Here is a 23,256-nt window from a genome sequence, read left to right on the forward strand (position 1 = left end):
GTTAAAACCAAAGGATGACAACGTGTTTCACAGGGTGGGCATTCAGTGATCATTTGAATTGTTTTGTGAAAGTTTTGCTAATTACTTACTTAAATACTAGATGTCTGCACTATTACGATATCAATTTTTGTGCATCCATCATTGGTTATTCATGTAGTCTAATGTGTACACATCTCAACATATTGCTACTGTTGGTGTGATATCTGCAGGTTGTTCTTGTGTCTTCGACTGTGGTTTCTTTTATTCCCATTCAATTCATTCAATGTCCATTGCTCACCTATGACTTGGCTTGTGTTGGAGCTTGTGTTGGAGTTCAGAGTTTCTTGTCCTGTTCTGTTAAAGCGGCTATGTATGATATTTCAAATTTGTGCATAAATTGACCTATGAACTTCAATTTTCTGGTTGTGCCGTCACTTGTATTAATGTGTCTTTGTGTGGTATGGATGTGTGAATGCATTTGAAAACGAAATATTTGTTATTCGTAATTATAAATATTATATGCGTGGCTCGGTCTGTCATATGCAATTCATCACAGAATCAAGTGGAACCATGCTTTCATTTCTTTAAACTACCCAAGTAAAAGTAAAAGTAACTACTCAAACAGTTGCATTACTGTCGCGGTGAAATTATTGTAACCTTGTCCTCATTTCAACATGAATACATCCAACCAATCCCTCTGTCCTGGTGCTCTTGAAAGCGATGACTGTCTTCTCTTTAGAAGTCTACGGTAAAACACTAAAACGTGTTCTCACAGCACCACTTGAACAGACTATTATGGTCCTTGTTACCGTTCCAACGTCAGCTTTATTTCATCAAAAATATCGAGAGAAAGCGAAATTACTGTGTGAGATTTTCTTAAAAACTAAAAATATATTAAAAGACTGCAATCAGGAAGTGATGATGACCTCAGGTTGGATCATTGCTTTGTTATTGCCCCACTTATGATACACACATTGCATTTGGAACCGATGGTTAACGTTTTGAATGTCTTCCAACACACTGTTTGTCTCTGTGCTCCGTACCAGCCGTCCAGATATCGCCCTCCTCTGGTTCCTCATCCCTTTCAAAGCTGTAAAACACCTGATTTGTGACCAGTACATGTGGCTGAGCATCAAGATCGTCTCTGCTCTCCTGCTGCTGGCCATCTTGGCTCTTTTCCTCTACAACATGCCTGGTTACATGGTGAAGAAAATGTTGGGAGTTTGAGATATCTGCTGGACTTTACTAATTCACACTCAAAGAAATCATTTCACTTGTAAGTTTCTCGCCTGTTCTTGATTTGTTTTTGTTGCCATTTGACAAAAGACAACAAGTTTTAGATTATAAGCATCACAATGGCTACAGTACGCAATAAGGCAAGGTTATTCTCATATTGATTTTATCTGGTTTACAATATTAATATTATTATGATTGATATTCTTTTGGTTGGTGTGGTTGCTGCAGTTACAAGGTAAGGCTGTCACCTTTGTGCTGATTTATTGTGAACTCAACAGTTTATTTGTCAGACTTTTGAATTTGTGAATAAATTGACAACTACAGATGTTTCTAATCTTAACATAATCTGTCCGGTAATCTGTACACATGGCCGTTAAAGCTCTCCAGTTTTTCCTCATCTTTAAAGAGCTTTAACACATGACATTTTCTTATTACAAATAAGATAATCCTGTATTGGTCCCACAGCGGGGAAAGTTGCAGGATTACAAGAGCAGAGTGCATTGCAAACAAACAAAACAAGATAATTATTGCTTACTATTTAAAAAAATTCTCAGTCTTCTCAAGTGAATACATAATATTACCTTGGGGGGCGAGGGTTAGGGTTGGGTCTATAGTGTTAATATGGGGTTAAAATTGACTATCATGTAATCAATAAGTAGTGCAAAGCTGTACCTGGCGAGCATGGGATTCGAACTTCCTCCAGCATCTTAACGAGCGCAACACGTCAACATTTTGCGTGTGATATGATTGGCTATGCGCTGTGAAAATAGATCACGTAACACGGTTGATTGGCAGTCGGAAATAGAAAGGTGAGAACCGTACAGGTAAGTTGACAATCTTTGAAAATAGATGACGTAACACGGTTGATTGGCAGTCGGAAATAGGAAGGTGAGAACGGTACAGGTAAGTTGACAATCTTTGAGTTGAATCATTTGAGCCAACACTAATATCCCCACCGACACAACAAAGGCTGTGTAAATCTATCACAAACTAGAAACATTGATATAGGAATAGTTAGAGCCGTATCAACAATATTTGTATATTTTAACCGGGTGGTCACGTAATGTACACATCGGGGGATTAGCTCAGATGGTAGAGCGCTCGCTTAGCATGCGAGAAGTAGCGGGATCGATGCCCGCATCCTCCAAACCTTTTCCAACTCGACCACTGCCCGTGGATAAATCGCTTTACAACTCACATCTCTAAACACAATGCAAGCATCCTTCATTTTCTAACTAGCTGGACGTTTCCTAACGCGGAAAGATCTCAGTTTCAGGAAAAGAGAACTGTGAAAGTGTATGTTTACTTACAAGGACCACGTGCCAGGCTTTGACCAATTAAGAGCATATAATTCGTATTTTGTACTCTGATGTATAAAACCAGCAGTCTATTGGTTCCATTGAGTACCAGCAGGTGACAGCACAACATCTAGTCATGTGTTGTAACATTTCTATTTCCAATTATTTATCCATGGGCAGTAGTCGAGCTGGAAAAGGTTTGGAGGATGCGGGCATCGATCCCGCTACTTCTCGCATGCTAAGCGAGCGCTCTACCATCTGAGCTAATCCCCCGATGTGTACATTGCCTGACCACCCGGTTAAAATATACAAATATTGTTGATATACCTATACGAATGTTTCTAGTTTGTGATAGATTTAAACAGCCTTTAGTGTGGAGCACAGACGTGTACAGTTAGCTAACCCTACACTTTGTACAGTTCATGAAGTGAACGTGTGGCCAATGTGAGCTCGCATTTCAAATCCTCAAAATAAACCACCACCATTTATTTCACAACCGTTTATTTATTCAAAACTCAAAATATGAGTGTTCAGTAGATGTTTACAGACTTCAGCCAGTTTGCAAGTAAAAAAAAAGCCGGGGAGGAAGACCAAGGAGACTTCCTTCGTTTAACTGGATGCTTGTGATTTCTTAATACTGACTTTCTTTCAAACTACAACTCGTATACCCTGGGCAACCCTTAACAGCAAATTAAAAGTCTAAACACAGTATGGTTAGCAGGAAAAATATAGCAAGCCTGTGGTGTGAAAAATGTATCCGTATTAATTCAGTGTCAGGCTCCCTTTATATTTTAGAATAAAACTGCTACAATCTACAACCATGTTGTCAGTCTGCAGGTGGCTTTCCACCTCTAAATTTCAAACTTCTGCATGTCGGCCTAAAAGGTACAACGGCATTGAACCAGGAACGTGCGACATCAGACAAAGTCCCCACACAAAGTACAGATACAAAATATCACTCATTCACATTCTCATGCTCAGATATGTTGCTGATGACTCGTGAATAATCACAGAGCACTGATCGTACGCGTTGAGTCAATGCACCAGAGAATTTCCTTCAGCGTTTCTACATGCCATGAACCCACCATAACAGAAAATAAAAGCTTGATGCTGACTCAAGCACAAACCATAACTGAAACAACACACATGGCCTCAGCTTTCAATTCACCTACAGTAGGTTTTGCACCAAATTTGCTACAGGAAGTTCATCTAAATGAAATATAAGTTAAATAAATAAGAAATTGTCATTAAAAAGTCACCTTTCTTACAGTTTTAGTAGCTCTGGGAGTGTCCAGATGGCACATTGGAGCGGCGTTGTGCTCTAATACAAGTATCACAGCGCGCCAAGTTAATCAAATAAATAACTCCATAACAAGCGAAGACATTGTTCTCTCAGAATATCACAATGTCGGCAATATTTACAGACTTAAAACTCACTGTTTGCCATAACAACCTCCGCGCCAGGCTCGGCACATTTCTTTCTCTCTCCGTTACTCGTGCTGAAATAACTGGGATATGTCGCACATCACTGTTATTGTTGCTGTTATTGTTGCTGTTGTAAGTGGAGGCAGGGAGGAGCAGCAGAGTAGTTGTGTACAATGTGTAGACGGCCAGAGGGCGGATGGGTGGGGGGGAGGTTACGAACAGATATACATATGAGAAAGAAAAGAAAAGACTGAGGGAGAGTAGGGATAATGGTGAGTATTTATAGAGAGCGTGCAGAGAGAGTAGAAACCAAATGAGGGCAAAAAGAAAAGGAAAGGGATGATGGGGATGTTGGGGATGAAGGGCTCAGTATTCATCCTGGTCCAGGTGAGCTTGTTCATCAAGTTCTTCATCCTCCGGAGGTGCAAAGCCATCCTGAGAGACGGGGGGGGGAAAAAAATATTATTCAGCAGTATTTTTTGCTTGAAATGCCCATCCATATTCTCTTGGACTTATGGGAAATAATGTTTGTTTAAGGCGCCTAAAAACAGAAATATTGACGAAATAACACATGTATTTCTTTTAATTACCAATCTCATCTGAATGTATGGAGTGAGCCACATGGCATGCTGTTAAGTACGGCTATGTTCCAAGGCTAGAGCTTTTTATAAATGTAAGGAAATGTCAATGGGGTTTTGAATGAGCTTTATTTAGTTGAGCTTTCTCTCTGTCTCTATAGGAACTCGCATGCAGATGGAAATGGTGCAGTGCAGCCAGCATTAGTTGCTGATAAAGGGCCGATACCTCTGTTGCGTAGAGAATGTTGATTATACTGCTGAGGACGGTGTTGTTTTCGCTCTCGTGTTCCTGGCAGATCAGCTCGATGTCCCGTAGTTTGCTGAAGTAGAAGTCTCGCTCCTTCTCTAGTCCGTCCACAGTCAACTTCAGCTCCATCAACTGAGAACGGAAAGAACGACAACGGACAGGAATGTATTCTCACAGGAATATAAGTTTGAACTTCAACATTAAAGGCGACAGACATTTTGACTTGTCATTAAAGAGAAGCACAGGTGTAGCATTTGCACATGCTTTTAGTACTGTAACACGTCAACATGTCTGTGAAGCTATTGCTGTTAACGCAGCACTTAAACTGCTTTCAGAAGGTGTGAACCTAGAGAGAGTCCACGGACATGAGATGGTTTGAGAGTTCTCCCGTTGTCTACCTGTTGATTTAGCTCCATGATCTCAGCATCACTGCCCCCGTTTCGAGACAAAGATGGATTCTTCCTCATGGCTGGAGTGTTGTGTTGGACCCGCTGTGGCGCTGGTATGTTTTTGGGAACTGTTGGAGATGTCCGCTGTGGTCCTGGCGGGGTCAGAGGTGATCAGAGATGTTAATCATTTGAATTGAAATGGATTTACTGCATTATTGTCGGCTCTGTAGCAACTGTGGCGATGGATACAGCACATTATAGAGAGCTGATGTTATCAGCGTACAGCATAATCTTGTGCCTTTGATATGCTATTTTTTTGTGAAAGGATTTCAAATTGCTTTACAACACAATAAAAGACACAAATTTGGATTGCCAGATTTTAAAAAGCCAAATTATAAAAATGGTTGAATGTTACACTTATTTGAGTCAAAATCTTTAAAACAGAAAAAATTCCTGCATCCTGCCAAAACCTCTATAAGTGCTTCAGCAGAGTCGTTAAACGCAAAACATGCCAACACGCATTATCACAGTTTGGAAACTGGAAAAATAAATAAATGTACAACCACACTGCTTACCAGTGACAAAGTCACAAAGCAGGCTCATGACACACTACACGTCAAATTAATGATTGTTCGCCATGATTTTCAAGCCAAAACGACATAGCAAGGCTGGCCGGGCTGACGTTGCTCTGGTTAGCGAAATAAGACAAACTCTCCGAGTTCATCTGTCCAGCTTTCAGAGAGCGATGGAGCTGCACACGGTGTTGCATCAGCTGCTTGATGCAGGACACCGGAGAAGACCAGGTTGCCGCTGACATTTCTGTCGGCCTTCTGGCGCCGCCGGTTCGCGATCAATTAGAATTTGCCGCTTTTCACGGACGCCGCATCCCACGAGTCACTGAGGTGATCGCTCTGCCATCGCACCAGTGACTCGGCCGTACCTACTCGGCGTCGTGTTGCTCGTGAACGCTGGGCAGTGAGATGGATCTATAGGAAGAGCAGCGGTCGGCCCGTGAATGGTGCGGCTCACACCGCTTGCTTGCAGGGAGCGCTTTCGGAGCCATCCAAAGCTCAGCAAGACCGTGCAGCAGAGGCGGAGACTGTTTGGTTTACCTGTGTTTCTCTTTGGTTTGTGGATAAAGTGATCACCTGGGTTGGGGGCGGGGGACACGTCCTGCCCCTGTCTGGATATCAAAGGGTCGTACTCCTTCCCGTCGTAGTTGGCGTCGAAGAACTTCTTGAACCACTGCACGAATTCAAAGTTGTCCTGGAACTTCCCTTTTACAAGCTTTTCTACCGGAATTATCTGGAGGATGGAAACAGGAAATGATTCAACAGCTCGACGTGATTTTTATGATTAATCATCTTAAATAATATGTAATGATAAGATGATAAAAAGTATTCTGACTTTGTCAACACTCATCCTTTTAAAAGCTGCCTGAAGAACTTTGAAGTTGTGTATAGATTCATGCTCCAGCTTGGCTTGAAATTTGACCTTCTTCAGAAGGATACAACCTGGAAACAACATGTCCATGAACTGGCAATATGTCGCTCCTGGAAAACACAAAAGACACGACGATTTAGTTTTTCTGTTGTCTCGTTCTGATGTATGTGTTGAGAAGTGTTTGAACTCCGGCCTTACCTGAACAGAGCTGTTCAATCTTAGTGTAGGTGAGGTGCAGAGAATCGTTGACCCATGCCAGCATGTCATGTCGACTGAGGTTGTCAATGGACACAGATGTTGAGTACACATTCACCGCCATCCCGAACCTGGAGCGAACAACGGGAGATGAGAGGGGAAAGACGTCCAGTCGGAACTGTGTCGAATAATGTACAAGAATGCAGCACTGATGTACTTATTTAGGATCAACAACTTTTCTTATTATTGATTCATTTGCTTAGTACTCTCTTAACTAAATGTCTTCAACTGCTACTCTATCATGTAAGACACAGAAAAACAACAGATCCTCACAAAGAGAAAAGCATTGGAAAACGACTTAATAATATATTAATAATAATAATAATCGACTGATTGACTAATTCTTTCAGCTCTAGATTTATTCCTGGCCCTACTTTACTGGACTAATTAATGGACCCACTTCTTGATCTAATTGTCCTGGATTTCAGATGTAGGCTGTATTAGACCTTAATATAATCTATATAAACTTTCCCAAATATCATGCAGTGTAACTGCCATGTTCCCAACTGCACCCCAAGCTACCCATCTCTCTTTAAATCCTCTTCTTCAGAGGGTTCTACCATATTGTCTCACGGTTTTGAGTGGTACTTTTTCCTTGTCCTCTATGATCACAGATCTTGGGAAATACATTTGAATTTTTTTGACTGTAAACACAGCGCCTGAGAAGCATCTTTACTTTCAATTTTAATCTACAGACGTGTTGAGAGCATAATCCTCCGCAGATTAAACAGAAATATCCTGATGTTTGTGAGCAGCTGTGCACATCTGGCAGCTGCAGCCTTCTCTGTGCTGTCGTGTCAAAAACGGGCCTGTAACCCCCTTGACATCCCCTGCAGTAAAGAAACTGCATATTAACACCGGCACGTCTATAAAGCATCAATGCACGTGTGCAATGTTGGTTATAAGGGTCACGCGCCCCTCGGTGTCTGCAGGTGACAGGCAGAGAGATAGTTCCACACTTCTAAACAAGTGAACCACTGCTCACTGTCTGGTGATGCCACTCATAATGTTGTGACTGCGCCCTCGGCAGCGTGCAGCAGTCTCTCGTGGGGCTTGGCTAGCTTACAACGGCATGATAATAAACCACGAGCAACAATGAAACCATTTACAGGGCAGAACCACGCGCGCTCAGACACATGAACGTGCCTCGCAGTGGGTTTAATACATATGGATGATTCTGCACCGCGTGGAAGGGAATTCAATCTATTCTCTAAAAGAAAAAGAAACCTGCCGGGCCTTCGAGAAAGCTCCGATAATGACTGCAGCAAGATGCTGAGTGCAAAAAAAAACCCCAAGTCTAACAAAAACAAATGGGCGGGGGTCTGACATTTCAAGCCCGAGCTGAGAACAATACATGTCCGTTTGCTGGGTGCGTTTCGGTTTACAACAACAACAAAACCAAAAAAACACCGCAACGCTGGTGCTGCTCTCCAAGCGGCCCCCTCTCCAGGCCTCCGCGGATAAGTCCGTACTGTCAGTGCACGGGGAAATATCCTCACGGCATGGGAATAAAACGCCAGCTTCCCAAACACGTAACCGCGCACAAACAGGGGAAACAAACAAAGCGAGCGCGAGTCAGCGGGTTCTCTCGTGCGTTGATACTCACTGTATTCAGGAGTGTCTGTGTTGTTATCACGCTGGCAGTAGTTCTTCTGTCAGTGCCCGTTGCCGTCGTCGTTGTCAGACCCTGCGCGGTGCAGTGCTGCTTGGTAACGGGCTCCAACCGCGCATGCGCCTGACTCCATGCTGTTAAAGGTTCTTATAAAGAGGACTTTGGCCCGATGCAGCTCAGAGGCACATGATGTGGCTGGGTGGATTTTAGGCCTGCTGGTGAGGTTTTACTGAGGTCAGGCTGCACAAAAAAGGTTTTTATCTCCTGCTGGATTAAAAACAAATGTTGTGGAATAAGTATTCAGATCCTCTCCTAAAGTAAACGTGTTAGGACTAAAACTAACTGTTATTTTTCATGCTCAATTAATCCATAGGTTGACTCATGTGCTGCCGTCATCAGAGCACATGCAATATTTACTTACGCATGCAATTCAACACAGAATGCGCGTGACTCCTTATCCGTCATTTTACTGGACTTTTGTTGCTGCTGTGTTTTATCGTTATGGTATTATGCTTCATTTATTATATTTTTGTACTTTTATTGCATAGATTCTGTACTTTTTTTACAGCTAATATGTATTATCCATCCATCCACGACAACTAAACGGATGTTTTCAGATGTCTAATGTCCTTCTAACCCAAAGAGATTGTTTATATTGATGTAAAACAGAAGAAAGCAGAAAATCCTCATATGAGAGGTATGAATCTACTGTCAAAATAGTTCGATTATTTCTCTGTTGATTGACTTATCGATTTGATTTAAGCTCTAAGTACAATATTTCCCTCTGAAATGTAGTAAAGTAGAAGTATAAAGTATAGAACTATAGTTTTGAAGCACAGTACAAGTGCAGTACTTCAGTAAATCGTACTTTCCACCACAGGTCAGTTATCAGACACAGGATTCGGTTGGAGATTTCATCGTGGTTTATTTGCACTCAAATCATGTGATAAAGAGCTGCAAGAAGAAACAAGAGATAAAGGAAGTCAATGTGACGACACATTGTTCAGCACCAGTGCACATTTGGGAGGGGGAAGACGAAACAAGATTCACTGGAGCTTCTGGACGTGAAATCTGTCCCAAAAAAACCAAACAACGATGCAGGACTTTTACTGTGATGCTCTTCTGAACACAAGTCTAAACATGTTAAAAATCGTGTGTGCATAAGTGTTGACAAAAACACAACAAAATCAATGACTAAAAAAAGAATTATTCACAAGAACAAATATGTAACTGAAGACAAACAATAAAAAATACAGTAGTAGTATCCGTGCTTTTCTGTAGCAAGCATGCCTTCCCGTTATGATGCTGAGCTTTCAGTGGCGTACAGTGTGAAGGCGTTTGATCCCTTCAAGTATTGGCATTAATTGACTCGCATATACGCTGTTAAACGTCAGCTCTGTGAATGCTGCAGAGGATCATTTCCCCTTCTCTCATTGCTTCTCAGTGGTGTGTTAGAGTCAGCGTATCTTTTGAACCCTGCTGTCTCAGACCAGTAAAAAGGGCCCGCTCCAAAAGAAAGCACAGCGCTCAACAGGTCAAACCACAGCGCTCAACAGGTCATGACCCGTGCCGGCAGTGTGGGACGACGCGTTTGTGGTTGTCAGTGTTCTCGGGTGAGAAAAAGGCAGTTTGGGTGAGACTTTTTGCTCTCTGTGGAAAATGGATGCGATCACAAAGAATGCTGCGTAGCATGAGCAACGTAAGTGCTTATTACAGTAGTTCTAACTGTGCTACCATGCACAGTACACACAGCAGAGGTTCATTCACATTTGGTGGGGGGGCGGGGGGGGCAGAAGTCTATTCCGCTGTAAGGCTGTAAACATGATCTGAAATGCTAATCTGACGACGATGAACTTCTGAACAAAGACCTCATTCTTACCTCGGAAAGGATTCTAACACAGCAGCATCAACCGACGACCGCACAAATAATGCAACATAAATAATAAATAAACAAACGCATATAAAAGGTTAACTTGCATTACGATATTTCTCATCAGTTGGTCAACTATATATTTTTTAATAACTGACATGTTGATGCCATGCCCACGCCCTGCTCATAACTTATCCCATTTCATTCTCCGTGGCTTGCGTTACAAAGACATTTGTGATATTCGTGACATTAAATCATGTAAAAAGGCATCTAAATAGTACATGATACAAGTGCAAAATCGTATTTTACAGTGAGGTAACACAATCGCATCATAAAAACCATGACTCACCTTCATATTCCTAAAACGATCAGTGAGATTCTTCCCTAACGTGATCCAACAGCCAAAGTAATTCATTGGCAACTCATCTTTTATCTGCTGCTTATATTTGGTTAACATTTGACTGAAATGTGGTAGCTATAACCACTTAGCAATAGTTTCCCCTTGATACATACTCCCATATTATTACAGCAAATGTTATACAGTTCAACGTTTTACAATCCGATGTAACTGTGCCGAGTTCAGAATAAAAACACGACTCCATTAACCCCACACATATTCTACGCTTCCAGAAAGAAAAACACGTCATCTTGCTTGGCCATATGTTTCCCTCGGGTGTCGTTCTTCCGCTTCACGTGAGGGCCGTCCGATCGGTTACCAGATGCCGCTGGATCTCCCTCCAGGAGGAGCGAGGATCCTGGCCGAGGATCTCTTTGGAATCTTGTCGTCGATCTGGGCACCTGGAGCAGCGGGGAACGCGATCATGTGCATGGGTTCAGCAGTGAAACACGAGGAACGACTATGTCCCGGCGGTGTTTATGCGCAGCTCAATCACATTTCCTTGTAAAGGGCTCTCGAGACAGCTTATGTTCCAGGCAGAAATCACCTCAAATCACCCACCTTTTTAGGCTGGCATTTGAGTAAAAACCCATGTCCTAGACCTGCTCTTAAAATATGTTTTAATTTTTATTATCTTATTTTAATTTTTAATTTTATTTTATTCTGTGTATTTAATTTATTGACCCTAGGGTCACGTTGTGGTTTTTTATGTTTTTTAAATGTCTGCTGTTAAGCACTTTGTGATGTCATGTCTGTGAAAAGCGCTCTATAAATAAATTTCATTCATTCATTCATTGATGAACACTGGCATGTGTTTGGGTGTAGAGATAACATGTATGGTATAGAATCTGGCCCTCCGTTGGCTGAAGAATTATACTCAAACACTGAAAGCTGTGTCAACTTGCACAATGAATCCCAAGGCACCAAGGTGTTGTACATGTGATGCCTAATATATTAGTAACGATTCCTCATTGGCCGAAGTGTGTACTAGGGGGCGTGTCCTGGTGGCCTCGGGGTTCAGGTGCTGACCATAAATAGTTTGAGTGACATCAGTGGTATGTGCACTGATGTGTGACTGAATCTGTTGATTCTTACCAGACAGGCTGAAGCTGGACTCTTGGAGGTCCCTCAATCCCCCGTGCCGGGTGCAGGGGCGCGTCGGCGTGTCCACATCTGAAACCCCCAAATCCCTCTTTCCTGAGTTGAGCACCGCTACAACTTCACCCGTGTAGGGCTCCCGTTCCACAGCTTTCACAGCCTGGCACTGGTAGGTCAACACACACGTACACATATATTACAAACACTAATGGGTACAATCACATTAACGAACATGTGAACGGTGAAAAAATTTAATTTATTATTTGTTATGCTGACTTGTAAAGTTGTCAAGAAAACAATTTATTGGTAAAAACTATTGAGGGGTGAACAGAGTACTAGAAGTACTCTTTTGACACCCGATAGATCAACTTTGTTGGACGACAGCTGGACTGTAAGACTCAATGTCAACTATGGTGAACTCTGGCTGAGGTTTACATCTGAGGAAGAACCTGAGTTTTCTCCTTCCAGAGTATTCATCACTGACTCTGTGGCGCAACGGTAGCGCGTCTGACTCCAGATCAGAAGGTTGCGTGTTCAAGTCACGTCAGGGTCGAGATTTCTCTTTGATCATCAAAGCAAAAAAAACAATGATTTCAAGAGGATGAAGTACACAAAATGCTGCCAGTATTTCTGACAAATGTGCTTTGTGGAAATCTCTCCTTTGCTCATCAGAATGTAAATCCTGAGGAAAGAAGGAGGTAATTAAGGGAGGGAAGAAAGGAATAGAAGAAATAAGCAGGCGATGAAACGCACTTTAAGAAAAAAGAGGGAATGAAAGATGAAAGACAGGAGGGAGAGATGGAAAACATGGGAATTTAAGAAGTAATTGAAAGGAGGAAGGAAGGTGTGTAAGGAGGAAGAAAGAAATGGGAATAAGGAAACTTAAAAAGGAATGGAAGAAAGCAAAGGAGGAGGGAAAAAAGGTAAAGAAAGAAATGGGGAAGAAGCAAAGAAGGAATTAAAAAAGGAACGAAGGAGAGACAGTTCTGTCTGATACCTTTTCCCTCTGAACCATCTTCTTGAAGAGGTAATCTGGGAAGGTCCTCAGGGGGCAGAACTTCCCAGAGCCCTCAGCACACGTGAATATGCCATTCTCATAGACCAGACGGCCACGGCTGATGGTGACCAGGGGAACGCCATGACAACGGAGACCTTCATACAGGTTTACATCTCCTCCCTGGACCTGGTTGTCCACAGAAATGGTCCTGCAGACAGAGATGGAATAAAAAAAAAACGTTGACCCAGTTAAATCAGGCAGAAAGCTAATCAGCTTCAGGGACTCGGGATAACAGCTGCAGCGAGGCATGCTGGTGGATGAATGGATGGATGGCGTTTCATACTTGGATCCCTCGGGGTCCCAGACCACCACATCAGCGTCTGCTCCTGGGATGATCCTCCCTTTCCTGGGGTAGAGGTTGTAGATCTTGGCCGCATTTGAGCTCGTGACCGCAACAAAGCGATTCTCATCCATCTTCCCTCCAATCTGTGAATTATAACAAAGACACAGTTTATATTTGTAATCTTTAAAATAAAAAGATCTTCAATTCACACATCACAACATCTGACCGAAGCAACTGATGCACCAGAAGCAGATGATTTTTGCGCCTCCACCGTCCCGTGTTTTATTTCGTTTTTAAAGTTAAAATCACGAACCACCGAAAAAGAACCAGCTGTCCTGTTTGTGGAGGTTCTCTGGCAACCAGACAGGAACAAAAGAGCTCCACATACCACTCCTTTCTCCCAGATGACGCTCATGCGATCCTGAATGCCAGGAAGCCCATGGGGGATCTTTGTGAAGTCATCCTTGCCCATGGCTCTCTGGTTGATGGTGAACGGACGGTGGTCGGACCCCACCACATTCAGAGTGTCACTGCAGCCGGACAGAGTCAGACGGAAAGGCCCCATGTGTTACTGCAGCGGCACGAACATCATATTACAGTTAACGTGAGATTTGTGTTCCACTCACTTCCCCAGCAGGCTCATTAGGTAACTGGGAGTGTTGGGGTCCAGGCGGAGAGGAGGCACGGTAACGTGGGCGGCGGCATGGGCCCAGTCCTGGTGGTAGTACTGCATACCGCTCAGCACAGCGTGGGCTGTGGTTGTTTCACCGTGGACCACTTTACCTGCGGTTAGACAGTACAAAACGGATGCACACCGGATTAAATGACAGTGAAAAGGGGCAGAGATGAAGCAAGCAAGGGATTAAAAGATTAAGCAAGCAAACCATGACTTGTTTCAGTCTAAAACACCGAAAGCAAAACATACCAGTGACTATTTAAAACGACTAATTCCTAAAATAGGCCTTACCCTGCATCTTGGCTGTAGCTACTACATCTCCGGCAGACATACTGGAGACATTGACAAGGTAGATCGGGCAGTGGGCCTAACAGAAAGCACACATATAAGGCACAGCATGTAATATAGCATAACTGATCTCGTCTTTTCACATTTATATATGTCTTCATTTGTGCTGGAGAGATCTCACTCACCCTGTTTGCGATGGTAATGGCCCTGTGGGTCGCCTCTGCTTCCAACTGCAAAGAGACAGAGGACTGTAAGGAATCCTAGTGAGATGCTAAGCTAGAGGCTTGATTTATTCATCACATAAATAATATTAATAAAGGTAAACCTGGCTGTAATACCTCTTCAGGCCTGCTGATTTCAATCCCCTCTGGGCCACTGATGCCCAGGTCCAATGCTTCTTTTGCACCCTGGGAAAACACAAGCTATCGCCATTAATTATGGCAAATAATATACAGAATGAGAAGGAATAGTGGAATGATTCCCCCTCACCTCTGCCACCAGTTCCCCATTTTCAGCATGGACTCTGGCTATAGCTCCGATGTCCTTACAGTGCTGCAGAGCCTGGAAGAGCTCGCTGTCCCTCAGCATGAACATGTCCTTGTAGGCCATGAACATCTGGAAGGAGTTCACTCCGTTCTCCCTCACCAGCTTCTCCATCTCAGCTCGCACCTGCAGGAAGGCAGTGTGTAAATGAGCTCGAGCATCTCTCAGCCTGAACCACCAATCTTTGCACAGAGAAGAATCTGATATTTATTTTATTCTTGTGGATTGTGGTGTAAATTTATCAAATGGTTCTTTTAGTTGTAACTTGTCTCACTTAAACCTGCATATACCAGCCTAACCCTGTCCCCACGGAAAGGCTGGGAACCTGGCCTTGGTGGGCCGACAACATCTGGGAGGGTAAAGGGAGAGGAGACGCGATAACGCGCACATATACTCTGCTTTGTCTTTTTATTGTTCTTAGACCTCCGAACCATCCGTGGGGAAAGAGCTCTATCCATTCAGCTGAATTTTGATTGAAGTGTCTGCTCATTAAATATGTTTGAATACTTTAAGAAGTTCCATCGTGATTATTTCTCACAGAGAGGTTAAAGAGATGTTTTTTTCCACCACATGGATAAGAACAGTGGAAAACATGAATCGCAATATAGCTACTCTCTTATGTCATGTGTTTAACAATTATACAGCTGGAATAAGAAGACAAAAACGTCTCTACCAGCCTCAATTAACCAGAATGCAACTCAACCACAAGAATGACCAAACCTTTGCTTTGTCCTTGCAAAAAAAAAAAAACCCTTGTTCAGCTATTGTTCACACTCATTCCCATCTTTCCACCTACACATATAAGGGGCTGAAAGAAATATGCAAACATCTGGTCTCTGGAGACCAAAAAAAGCATTCTGGGGAATTGTAGGAAGTCACTACTAAGGTACGGCAGAATAAAGAAACATTAACGGCTGCTCGTAGCGAACCACTTAAGACTAAACGTTTTGCCGTAAAAAGAAATGACTGTGGAGGAATGATCACGTGGAGAGGTAGGCACAGTGGCGGAGTACCTTGGGTCCCCACCAAGTGACTCCCACGTGCAGAGCGTAGTCGCAGCAGGCTTTGGGGTCCGCCGAGCTGCGGCACTTCTCGAAGGCTTCCAGCAGAGACTCATTCTTCTCTGGCAGAACGTGTCCCATCACCATTGTTGTGCCTCCAGCGAGAGCGGCCTGGAAGAAATGCAAACAACAGCGCTCAAGTTACTTAAACTGTAGGAAGTAATTCTGCTATTATTATTGCGTTGTTTAATTTCTGTGTTGTTTACACGTCTTTCAGTGTGTCAGTGTGTTTTAATGCATTTAATTCATCAATTGCCATCGCAGACTAAAAGGAGCTGAGGTTAAATGAAATGATCATTAAACCGAGGCATTAAGGGACGTTGACGCAGAATATATTGATTTATTAAGACCATGAATACTGATGGGACTGTAATCTACTGATCTACACACCTCCTGCTCTAAGAAGAAAAGAAGAAGCCTCAATTGCCATTAATGCAGATTTGTTATGGTTATTTGCAGATGATTGCTGAGGGAAATATAAATCCCTCAGTAGTTAAAGCACATGTACTGCCTCTCACAGCATAATAATCAAAGGGGCGTGGGTCTGAGAACCATTGTCTCCAAGCACAATGGCCTGAGTGAAAAGGCTTTGCAGCAGTCTTTGCAGCAGCCCCCCCCCCGGTATCCATGGACACGGAGACTGATCTGCATTTGTCTCCGGACTTATTTTGGAGGAGTGGTATAGGGAGGGGCGAGGAGGGGAGCCGGAGAGAGGAATGAGGAGAATAGTGTCTGTCACCAGCGTCTACTAAAGACGACTGAAGCTCCGGCCGCCGTCGTCTCAAAGTGCTACAGAGCGATGAGTCACCGCGGTGCCCTGAAGCAGAGTGGGGTATCCCAGTCTTTATCGGCCGCCATGATGACTTCATCCCACACTTTCTGGCAGCCGCGCCAACAGCGAAGTGCCAAATCATCTTTGTGTGATGTCGCTGAAACGCAGACGCTGCAAACTTGTGACAAAACAAATACAACTGCCAAGTAGGTCAGTTTTATATCTCTAAATCTACTGATTTGCTATTTTGCTATTTTTGCTTTAGAAAATGACTAAAACTATTAGCGATTAACTTTCTGTCCATTTACCAATTGATGAATCAACTCACGATTTGGACTCCGCCAAGACTGATGGCTTGGCTGTAAGAACATCCAAAGTATGTTACTGATAAATGAAATACTTTCAAATAAACGCAGTCTTGTTAGTGTTCAAACTGTCACTATCATCGGTCTAGATTCAATACATTTTAACATATCTGTATTCTATCACTCTGCTTTAATGCTTTATGTTTAATATCATCTTACTATTGCAGCTTTAGTGTTTACATTCTGATCGAATTTCCTCATTTTACTTTGACTGCAAGTATGGTTGTGTCCAAAATAACCAACATATTTGACATCAAAATATTAAGCGAGCTGTCTCATCTCATCAAAGCCAAACTAAAGAAGCTTCTCTGACATCTCGGCTAAAGTTAGAATCACTGAAGAGCTTTCATTGCTCTCCATCTGACAGAGAAAGCAACATATTTGTGATGATAAACTACACTGAAGTAATTCGGATATCCAAGAGATTCGAGCGGAATTTAGGACACAAACTAGAACAAGAACATCTGAAAGTGCAGACACACAGTTTCATGCTTCGACTGTACAAACATACTGTGACATTAAGTGTTGCTTTTGCTCTGCTCTACAATTAGGACAATGCGCGTTGCCCTACTTCCAATGCAAACCCTCCTCTCTTCTTCTCTCGTTCCACTTCCAGCGGGACGTTACCTTGGTGCCGCTGTAGAAGTCATCCGCCGTGGTCGCGTTCATGAAGCTCTCCTCCAGGTGGACGCTGGTGTCGATGCCCCCGGGGAGGACCAGTTTTCCCGAGGCGTCGATCACTTTGGCTCCACCCGGGATCATCAGCTCCTTCCCAACCTGCTCGATGATGCCGTTCTCGATGTAGACGTCGGCCTCCTGGGTGCAGTCGTCGTTCACCACCTTGCCGCCCTTTATCAGGATCCGCACTATCGCTGAGCTGGAAGACATGGCTATCGCTCTGTGAGGAAGAGAGAGAGGAACCTTTTTTTGTCTGGTGTTGTGAGCAGCTGCTAAAACTGTGGCACACTGACTACATCTAAAACTACTAAAACAAAGTTACAGCTATAGCAATGTTCCCTGAAGAAACTTGAGAAGGAGAACTTGTTACAGTACCTCATCCTGAGACAGTGTAGTAGGTCTAGCAGAGACAGGAAGCAGTGATGCTGCCCTGTGACCAGTCTGTCAGGCTGTGACTGACATCAGCTACGAGACTGTGTCAGTCACGGCCTGAGACCTGACGTCTCAGTGCACAGTGACAGAGTGGTGAATAGAAAGAAGCTGAGGCCAGACAGTCAATAAGGCCATTCTTTTGAAAGGACTAAAGCGGCATAAAGCCACTTATAATGTCGTTCACTCAATACTAAGCTGTCACAGCGGCTGAAAAATATGAACTAAGAAATTTGAATTTGTGTTTCTTTGACTTTTATTCATGGGAAATATCTCGACTCCAGTGCTTCCCAACCTGGGGATCAGTACCCCAAAAGGAGGCGCAAGATGAATTTCAGGGGTCGCCAGATGATTACTAGGAAATTATAATAGACAAATTTTACTACTTTTCTTTTTCTGGCGACATACTAAACTTTTACCTCTTCTGCATGTAAATCTGAAAAGGTAAAACCACAGTATGAATTAAGCTGCTCATGCATTGAGGACAATGTGTCTTTGATGTTATTTCTGTGAATTTAGCTAATTATAAAGAGTTCAACTTATAAAAATGTCCAATTGGTGCATATGCTTTCGACTGATTGCAGTATTTGTGACTCCAGTCGGTTCAAATTGGACGAATTTTAAACCACAAAATTGATTCAGTATCCAGAATTGTATTCAGAGTTGAAACAGCATTTACTCTTCATGTTGCTAGATTACATTTGCGGAATTGAATGAATAAGTAAATATTTATTAAAGGTCTCATCGCCTCAGTATTTATACAGTTCTGGCTTCAGCTCTGGTCACAACCACAAACGTTGCTCTTAGGGGTGTCACGGATCACAAACCTCACGGTTCCGTTCGGATCACGGTTCAGGAGTCACGGTTCGAATCATTTTTCGGATCAACAAAGAAAAGGGGAGGAGACAAATATAACTTTGCTTTCCATTTATTAAAGAACTTCAAGAACACTTAACTCAAAGAACTTTGGGCTATAGTCTTACATGAAAACAAAAATGTTGGACAAAAGATGTCCAATTTGAAACAAATGAAAAAAATTAATAAAAATAAAACATTCAAGAATACTCAATTCTGATATCCTCGTCCTTTCATCAATACTGAAAGAAAGAAACAGCCAGTGAGCTTCCACTGTTTACACTGAACTGAACTGCTCAGCAACACCTTGGGTCTGTTTACTTCCTGTCAGGTCATTCAAATATACAATGATGTTACATTACTGTGACATTATTTTCAAAAAGATGAGAATATCTCCATTGTCTGGGGAGAGGGTCGACCTTTCTGTGGTGACTGGAATATTTTTGAGCCTGTCTAGCTTCACTCTGATGCTTCTGTCAGCACCTGAACCAGGTGTGTGTGTGACTCTCACAGAGGGGGCGTGTCTATAGCGCCGGACTAAGAATCACTCCGCCGTGGTGAAAGCAGTCTCTGCAGTATTTTCCTTCTCACAGACGTCTGGAACAGCTTCACAGTGAAGTGGGTTCGTGAGTGGATTTCGTAGCGTGGCTCAAGTATTTTAACCAGATTTAGAAATCCTTTGTTTTCTACACCGGAGTGTCCCCGTCGCTGACAGACGGGATGGTGTCTCTTCATATGTGTGGACATGCCGATGTTTTGCCGTTGTCACGTGTCTCTTTAAATAACGCCGACATACCGTAACGCTTTGTCCACCACCCTCATCCGTCATTATACGTTACAGGGAAGACAAAATGTTCCCAAACTTGCGACTTAAATGACGTCGCGGCTTCTGACGTTCCTCCGCTCGCCATGACGTCACCGTTAAACGCTTCTCAGCTGCTCCGGTCACGTGAACACACTACTGCTTCATATCTGTTCACTGACACTCTGCATTGATGTTCGGGGACTTGTTACTTGAAAAGGAACAGCAGCAGTAGAACTTCATTACACACTATGATGATTACACTGTAAAAATTTTTAAAAAAAATACTCTATTGATCCGCGGTTCACAAGTGATCCGAACCGTGAGGGCTGATCCGAACGGATCACGGATCGATCCGTGATCCGTGACACCACTAGTTGCTCTCCTCTATTGTGTTCTATTCTGTACAACACAATTACAGTAAAAGTAATGAAAAATGAATCTTCTTCAAATAATTTGATTAACATGGTTGTGATCATTTATCATCAGTGATTATTATTATTCAACAATAACAAAGAACCCATCTCCAGGATCTGCCTCCGCCCTTTCTTTTTACACCACTGTAGTAATGATGTCATGTATTGTGTGTGTGTGTGTGTGTGTGTGTGTGTGTGTGTGTGTGTGTGTGTGTGTGTGTGTGTGTGTGTGTGTGTGTGTGTGTGCCCATCCTGCGTGCTTGCGTGCAGGATGGCGTGCGTATGAGGGTGCGGCAACATTACTGCATGGACTCCTTTACACATCCAGATCTGATGGTTGACAATGTGGAGGATGCATGCGTTAGGATGGGCATTCATACCATATCAGTCATAAGGCGAACACTATCGTGCACTATTTCCTGTGTACGTCCTTCAAAACCTGGAGGCAGCTACAGGCTATAATAAAGTTATTACTCATATCTTTACGGGGCCTATTGCTCAGTTAGACGCCGGTTTGTCAATAATAAACAGGTGAGCTTATGATACCTGTTTTAAGACTTGCACAAATATGACCTAAAACAAAAACCGATGAATGATTCAATATATGCAACGATAGAATGAACTACTCGTGTTTTAAATGTTCACTTTGGAGTACAATAGTACAACTATAGGCCCTGGTTCTGTTGGTCAAATGTCTTTATATTCATTTGACTTGTCCCTGAATAAATCTATTAAATCCCCGCGACAAATCCAACGCAACCGCGAGTACATGTCATAGTATTACGCTGTTATGAACACAATAAGTATCCAGGCATTTGATGCAATTTCCCTGCAAACGTGTGATCGCGGTGGAATGATGACAAATTCCACTTGACACAAAGAAACCGGTCTCCATCCGGCATGATCGGCCGCTCAGCGTTCATTAGCGACCTAGAAAGCCTCAGTCCGCCCTCGTCCCTCCTCTCCCTCCTCCACCACGGAGACGAGGCTAAAGTGGGCGCACGCTATAATGCACGCGGCCGTGCAGCCAGGTAAAGAAGGTGTATCGTTGTAATTCAGGGTGTGTAGAGATACTAGGAGGGTGGCATGAACAGGCGAGCAGGGCAGACACCCAGACGTGTAGCCGGGGGGGGGGCATGTGGCACAAAGTCTCCCAAGGAGAGGAGTTCTCCCCCGAGGCGCTACAGCCAACTAGTCCGAATAAAAGCGATGATGTGGTCCACATACCTCCTCTCTGGGCCCGATGCTGCTGCTGCTCCACCCGGCTCTCTGCTTATTTTCTTACAGGAACAGAATGCAACACAATCCGCGGATGGCACTTCCCAAGGAGATACACGCACACACACACACAGACACACACTCACACACACACATATACACCAGATGGATGCCTTCCTGGCCGGTCCGGGACCAGCGGACCGCAGCATCATCACCGTCAAGTCAGCAAGGAAGTACAAGTAAGACCTCCGGTTATGGCTTTCAAAATAAAATCCAAATTGTTCCCCGCTGTGCAGAGGAATAATAGCGAGAGACAAGTTGCCTGATAATCAGGCCGAAATGCCACTTTGTTTGACTTCATTAATTGACTCTGATGTGAGCAGGCTTTGGCCAAACTGCATTTAAGAGGCGATCTGCATGAAATTAAAAGAAATGCAATGTGCATGTCTTTTACTACCAATCTCATATAGATCTGTGCAAAATAACTTCTCCGATCACGTAGCCTCCTGGGAAAGAAAATACCCTGAATGTGTCCCCTAAACTGCAAATCTTGGATTGGGAAACACTTTTTGCAATTTGCCTCATCCTGTAAATACTTACATAATACGAATAACAAGTCATAATTTGTATAATCAACATGAACCTCTCAAAACTATCGACGATTGTGCAAGTTGCTCATTGGTAGACGACTTATATTATATCAGAGCAATCCATTGGCATTGGTCATCTTCAGCGAATTTGACTACAAGCACGTATACGCTACAAGCACCCCCTCTCTAGACACATGTCTCTGCTTTTATCTTGTAGGATAATCGCAGGTTTTCCGGTACCATTCCCTCTTTCTGTGGTTAACTTGAAGCAGCCTGCAGCCCCCCAGCAGTGAGACGGTGTGACGCTCCAATCAGCAGCGCGGTCGCCGGAGCAAACCAATGACTTTGGGCGTAGGGCGTGTCCACTGTGAGGAGGCTGTACCACTATCGGAGGAAGAGGGTGGCATGGAGATAAGAGCAGAGTGAGGCTGCGTAATAGATTTGTCATCATCTTTGTTATCATGGATGCAATGGCTTGAATGTCTTTATGAGCTTTGATTGGATATATTTATAGCTTAGTCTTCTTACACGACCTGGGTTTCATCTGTAACAATTACAGACGCAAAAAGAAACATAAAACAGATTAATAATATATTTATGAGCATGTGGCGTTGGTAGGAAATGTAAGTGCAAGCACATGGTCTGTGTGATTGATGGCTGAATGAAAGGCGGTGGAGTGGCAACCTGATCAGAGAGGAGCTGCAGGGCAACACCCTGATATTTAAAGCACTGACGGTGGTGAAGACCCAGGTGTCAAGAAGCCACCGAGCAACAAATGGAGGGCACAATGGCATGGAGCCTGGAGCTGAATATCAATACCCACATCTCTTCTATCAGCCCCCCTGACAGTTAGAAGCGTAAGCAGAGTAATGAGAGTATATGCTTGGAACTTTGCAAATATTTGCATTATAATGGGGCCATGTGTCAATGGAAGCCCATTTCTGTCACTTGAGAAAAGGTTTTCATCATCAAGTGGTTTTCTCCCCATAATTCTGACTTCAAGGTATCACATTAACGAGATATTTTTTCATAATTACAAGATCTCCCTTAATTCTTACTTAGTTTTCATGACATAACTAGTACTTGTGTAGAAAAGAGCCATCCTTAATGCTATTAGTAATCCCTTGTGCTTTTCCTGCTCTGACAAGTCAAAATGTCTATTACAGACATGGAGGCCAATTTCTGCCGACTAATAACGTTTTTAAATGTTTTTTTTTATACGTCATAGTTTTGAGATAGTATCAAATAATTACTGTCATGCTTATGTCATGCTAATCCGGACATAATAAGTGCTAATGAGAAACCGTAGGAAAAGCCACGTTTTGTTTTTTCTGCACAAAAGAGTTGCCGACTTTGAATTCTTTCTGAACTTGACTGAGTTGTACAAAAATGTGCT

General features: G+C 43.1%; 2 protein-coding genes across 4 annotated transcripts; both read right to left on the reverse strand.

Moving 5' to 3' along the window:
* Positions 1–3,003: 3,003 nt before the first annotated feature.
* mapre3a (microtubule-associated protein, RP/EB family, member 3a) lies at positions 3,004–8,550 on the reverse strand. 2 transcript variants are annotated; one of them, XM_079287295.1, is made up of 7 exons: positions 8,457–8,550; positions 6,794–6,921; positions 6,560–6,705; positions 6,301–6,457; positions 5,162–5,304; positions 4,743–4,895; positions 3,004–4,373 (listed from the first exon to the last, which is right to left on the reverse strand). In XM_079287295.1, the coding sequence occupies exons 2-7, from the start codon at positions 6,912–6,914 to the stop codon at positions 4,305–4,307; spliced, it is 789 nt and encodes a 262-aa protein (XP_079143421.1). In that variant the 5' UTR covers positions 6,915–6,921; positions 8,457–8,550; the 3' UTR covers positions 3,004–4,304. The 2 variants fall into 2 exon arrangements, with proteins under 2 accessions (XP_079143421.1, XP_079143420.1); XM_079287294.1 differs by having other exon boundaries at positions 6,265–6,457.
* An 817-nt stretch (positions 8,551–9,367) lies between these two features.
* dpysl5a (dihydropyrimidinase like 5a) lies at positions 9,368–21,395 on the reverse strand. 2 transcript variants are annotated; one of them, XM_079286192.1, is made up of 13 exons: positions 21,280–21,395; positions 17,500–17,770; positions 15,688–15,846; positions 14,621–14,800; positions 14,470–14,538; positions 14,317–14,361; positions 14,135–14,210; positions 13,794–13,950; positions 13,556–13,697; positions 13,168–13,310; positions 12,825–13,032; positions 11,825–11,993; positions 9,368–11,130 (listed from the first exon to the last, which is right to left on the reverse strand). In XM_079286192.1, exons 2-13 carry the CDS (start codon positions 17,758–17,760, stop codon positions 11,045–11,047), a joined length of 1,695 nt encoding a protein of 564 aa, XP_079142318.1. In that variant the 5' UTR covers positions 17,761–17,770; positions 21,280–21,395; the 3' UTR covers positions 9,368–11,044. The 2 variants fall into 2 exon arrangements, with proteins under 2 accessions (XP_079142318.1, XP_079142317.1); XM_079286191.1 differs by lacking the exon at positions 21,280–21,395 and adding an exon at positions 17,926–18,064.
* Between the last annotated feature and the right edge of the window lie 1,861 nt (positions 21,396–23,256).

Source organism: Melanostigma gelatinosum (assembly GCF_949748355.1).
Source record: "Melanostigma gelatinosum genome assembly, chromosome: 16".
Taxonomy (NCBI): Eukaryota; Metazoa; Chordata; class Actinopteri; order Perciformes; family Zoarcidae; genus Melanostigma; species Melanostigma gelatinosum.